Genomic DNA, 5000 nt, shown 5'->3' on the forward strand with positions numbered 1-5000 from the left:
GCCTTATGGAAGACTCTGGTCACAGGCAGCGAGGGCACGGTAAGCCATCCAATCACTTAATTCAGGTCCAATGAAGTGATTGGACAGGCTTATTACAGGGCTGCCACAGCCACACATACACGAGTTTTATGATCGATTTTTTCAGAGCATTTGATTTATCGATTGCCGTCAGGATGTTAAGGGACTTGAAACAAATACGACAAAGAATGCTTCTCAAATAAACTGCCTGGCCCAGCTTTAAGGGGAGGCTGGGAGTGAGAGGAACACATATTGTACACCTCAGCATCTTGGTCCAGATGTGCTGATTCAGACCTCATGTGGCCCACTGTTAAGTTCCCTTCATAACCATAACATGTGATCACTAATGGAGGAGGTCCTGGTGTGAACGCCACGCTGGTGACAGAGCCTTGCAGTTTGCAGAGATGCTCACAAAATGCTTCAGTTGATGATGCAAGGTTTCCTTAATCCCTGAGCCTGAGGGCGTACAGCGGAGCTCTGTGTACGGAGGCTTAGATATGGGTTCTTATTAAATAGCAGTTTGGACCACAACACACAACTGAGTCCAACACAATTTTGGCAGCGTAGCGTGATAAAATATCATGGCATACACATCCTTAGCATTGTGTGTGTGCGTGTGTGTGTGCGTGTGTGTGTGCGTGTGTGTGCGTGTGTGTGTGTGTGTGAGATGGGTCAGAGCTGGACTCTGATCGTCCTGCATAGTAAATCTAGCCTGTGGCTTCTTAAGCTGATATAAGTAAATCTCTGCTCTTGGCAGTAGTGGCTTCGCTTAAATATTCTCCTGGAATTGCTTCTAGAACATTTGAACACATGCATACAGTACATACAGTACATACTAACATACTAGTGGTGTAACAATACTCGTATTCGTACCAACGTTTTTCGGGACGGGTCTAACGGTTCGATGCACGTTTCATTTCGGTACGTACTGAGAAAAAATAAATAAAATTATATATCTATTTTTTAAATCTATTTTTTTTTTGTAATGATTATCACACACTCTGTGACTGTCTCGTCTTGTCCTGATGTTTTGTGTTGAGGACCACAATGGAAATAAGTCCTGGACTTTATTGTGTTTTTATCCTCAATTGTATTTGATGTCTTTTCATTTGTGTAAGGCATTTGTTGATACAATTTAATGAATCAAATCAAAATCAAATCTAAAAAAAAAAAAATGCTGTACCGAAAAACATATCGAACAGTGACTTAACTTAACATACCGAATCGTGACTTTTGTGTATCGTTACACCCCTATAACATACTAATACTATACCAATAGGTAATTCATCACTTTGATCCAAAACTGTTGCGGTTCTGCAACTATCCTAGATATTTACTACCCCGGTCTGCGACCAAATAAGGTCAAAAGGGGCGGGGTCTGCGGCGCCTCTCACCTGGGCCACGGCCACCTGGGTCTGCTGCTGCTGCTGCTGCAGCTGCTGCTGCAGGAGGTGCAGGAAGTGCTGGGAGGCCAGCGGGTTGCCGAGGACAACGGGGAGGAGGCGGGGACGGGGCTGCCGGGAGAGGCGGCCTGAGGCGTTGCCACGGTGACCACGGACCGTAGCTCCAAGTCCTGGAAGCGCAAAGGAAGAAACGGAAGAACTTTAGAATGAAGGAAGGAATTATGTAAGAGGAAGGGTAGTACAACTTTAAAACTTTACTTTATAGTACTGTCTTGTGTTGTAGTATTGTCTTGTGTTGTAGTACTGTCTTGTGTTGTAGTACTGTCTTGTGTTGTAGTACTGTCTTGTGTTTTAGTACTGTCTTGTGTTGTAGTACTGTCTTGTGTTTTAGTACTGTCTTGTGTTGTAGTACTGTCTTGTGTTGTAGTACTGTCTTGTGTTGTAGTACTGTCTTGTGTTGTAGTACTGTATTGTGTTATAGTACTGTCTTGTGTTGTAGTACCGTCTTGTGTTATAGTACTGTCTTGTGTTGTAGTACTGTCTTGTGTTGTAGTACTGTCTTGTGTTTTAGTACTGTCTTGTGTTGTAGTACTGTCTTGTGTTGTAGTACTGTCTTGTGTTGTAGTACTGTCTTGTGTTTTAGTACTGTCTTGTGTTTTAGTACTGTCTTGTGTTGTAGTACTGTCTTGTGTTGTAGTACTGTCTTGTGTTGTAGTACTGTCTTGTGTTATAGTACTGTCTTGTGTTGTAGTACTGTCTTGTGTTGTAGTACTGTCTTGTGTTGTAGTACTGTCTTGTGTTGTAGTACTGTCTTGTGTTGTAGTACTGTCTTGTGTTTTAGTACTGTCTTGTGTTGTAGTACTGTCTTGTGTTGTAGTACTGTCTTGTGTTTTAGTACTGTCTTGTGTTGTAGTACTGTCTTGTGTTGTAGTACTGTCTTGTGTTTTAGTACTGTCTTGTGTTTTAGTACTGTCTTGTGTTTTAGTACTGTCTTGTGTTGTAGTACTGTCTTGTGTTTTAGTACTGTCTTGTGTTATAGTACTGTCTTGTGTTGTAGTACTGTCTTGTGTTTTAGTACTGTCTTGTGTTATAGTACTGTCTTGTGTTGTAGTACTGTCGTGTGTTGTAGTACTGTATTGTGTTATAGTATTGTCTTGTGTTGTAGTAGTATAGTAGACCCTATTTGTGATTACGAGGAGATGTTTGCTCAGGAGCTGGAGGAGAGGGTTGTTGGTTCAATAGCGCCTCCATTGAGCAAGGAATCTCCTAACTGCTCTTGACAAAACGCCTGACATGGATGTGGACATTGCGTCTTCTAGCATGTGTGTGAGACATTAAACATGCATTGGGCTTTAATGGGGGTGCCATGGAAGTATGCATTAAATAAAAAAAATAAATGTAAAGACATCTACATATTTGGATTATTTGAGCAAACGATGAGGCTCACATATATTCCATATCAATATTAGATGAGCCACTTTGCCTTTACTCCATAACTTATTCATAACCGTCTCAATAAGTGCATACATACTCTAGTGTATGAGTGCACCGGACCCAGCAGCGCTCTGTTCTAGCAGAGGTTCTGGAGCCCGGGCCGGACACTGAACACGTATGTTTCCCGTTTCGTTACAGAGATATTTTTACGGAAGAAAACACATTTTTGCGAATGGAGGCTTTTAAAAAATTAATAAATATGGCCAAATAAACAGTGTTGATTTGAAACCTTTACAGAGACTTCTATCCAGTTTACAGATGCTGGCAGAGTGTGTGTCGTTGTTGTTAATAGGAAATTACGCACTTACAGATTTCTGGCTCCAGCAACATGATTGGTCGAAACAAATATGAAGCGAAAGAAAATGAAGCTCCCTGTTCACCGAGATTTTAGCTTATCTGCCGTCAGACTTTAGATATTAATCTACAGTCTGATCTGTGAGACTAAAGCAAATGTAATATGTTCCTTGCATTATCCCATTTTAACGGTGATGGAGACAACGTTCATGTTCCTGTGCCCTTATCTTGACGCCCTGGAGTTCTTCTCATGGAGGCCACGGTCGTTCTTTCAAACCCACCTCATCTTGGCCCCTAACAAGCCCCAGGAACAACTCCTTCACACCTTGTTTATAATCTCCCTCCTTCCCGTCGTCTTTGTCTGATTTCTTAAAGCTTTATGAGCCACTAAGGCTTGGTTCACGGTTCACATGTTTTTCCACCCCATAAACCTAAAGCTTCTTGTGTGTGTGCGTGCGTGCGTGCATGCGTGTGTGTGTGTCTCTGTGTCTGTCTGTTTCTGTGTGTGTGTGACTGTGTGAGTGTGTGAGTGGTGTGGTGTGTGAGTGCGTTCAAGCTGCAAAGGTCGAATTGCCACATGTTTTGTTTGGTTTGAAATATAGCTGCATGCCAGCTTTATTTTAGAAGTTACTGGTGGAGAAGTTAATACTGCGCCTAATCGTTGATAAAATAACTTCATAACAATAACTAAAAGGAACACAGTTGGTTCCCTGTTCATTGGAGTTACAACATCACACCACTAGAGGGAGTACTGGCATACGGTACACAGGATAAGCAGGATTGGGACTTTTTTTGGAGGCTTCATGTTACATTACAATTCAGTAATTCTCTCCCTCCCCCCTTTCCCACTCTCTACCCCTCTATCCCTCTCTCTCCTTCTCCCCCTCTATCCCCTCTCTCTCACTCTCTATCCCCCTCCCCCCTCTCCCCATCTCTCTCACCCTCTATCCCTCTCTCTTTCCCCCCCCCCCCTCTCTCACTCTCTCTCTCCCCCTCCCCCCTCTCCCCATCTCTCTCTCTCCCCCCCTCTCCCTCCCTCTCCCATCCAGCCCTTATTTATCCACTTCTCTCATCCCTCGCTCCTTGCTTATCTCCAGGGAGCAGATGTTGATGAAGCCCTCCGTGGGATTACCACGGCTCTCCCCAAAACAAAACCACAACCAAAAGGCAGCGCTGGGCTCCTGCGGGCCGGGACGCAGAGACGCAGGTTCTGCACTCCCCGTTCACACCGGCGCCCCGTTCACACGCTCAGACCTCCAGACAACACAGTCGCCCGCCACACCAACGCTGGAGACTGAAGCCCATGTCACACTGCTGCAGAGCTGAGACAACATCGTTTTTCTTTCTAATCAAATAAACAATTTAAATATAATAATACAATTTTAAAAAGTACTTAGTTGTGCAGCATCTTATCCTAGCTGTCTTTGTTGTGTACGGGGAACGGGTTAACCTAGAGATTGTTGGTGCTTGGCACTTGGTTCTATGAACATCCTCACTGTACCGACAGCCATATATTGTTGTTTCTCCTTCTTCTAGGACAAACGTGCTTATTGTGAGTCGCTTTGGATAAAAGCGTCTGCTAAATGCCATAAATGTAAATGTAAATGTAATAAAGGAGATATTGGGAAGATGTGTTCAAACGCTGGTCCTATTTAGTGATTGATCAGAAGCTTCTGTCCACAGACTGACGCTGAGCTCAGAGGCGCTTCATGAACACGTAACAGCTTGGGTTCAGCCATCTCGCTCAGGGATGTCTACAGGTCTGGGAATCGACCCCGGTAGCACCGTCCT

The 5000-nt window shown here is 43.8% G+C and overlaps 1 protein-coding gene across 1 annotated transcript in view; it reads right to left on the bottom strand.

Annotated features, from left to right (window-relative positions):
* LOC311367909 (uncharacterized protein) overlaps nucleotides 1–5000 on the bottom strand; it is a 41074-nt gene that overhangs the window by 13008 nt on the left and 23066 nt on the right. The window contains 2 exon segments of the mRNA XM_084486775.1: nucleotides 1413–1498; nucleotides 1501–1591. Coding sequence (XP_084342901.1) covers nucleotides 1413–1498; nucleotides 1501–1591 — 177 coding nt within the window.

This window comes from Micromesistius poutassou (assembly GCF_964030765.1).
Source record: "Micromesistius poutassou genome assembly, chromosome: 22".
Lineage (NCBI taxonomy): Eukaryota > Metazoa > Chordata > Actinopteri > Gadiformes > Gadidae > Micromesistius > Micromesistius poutassou.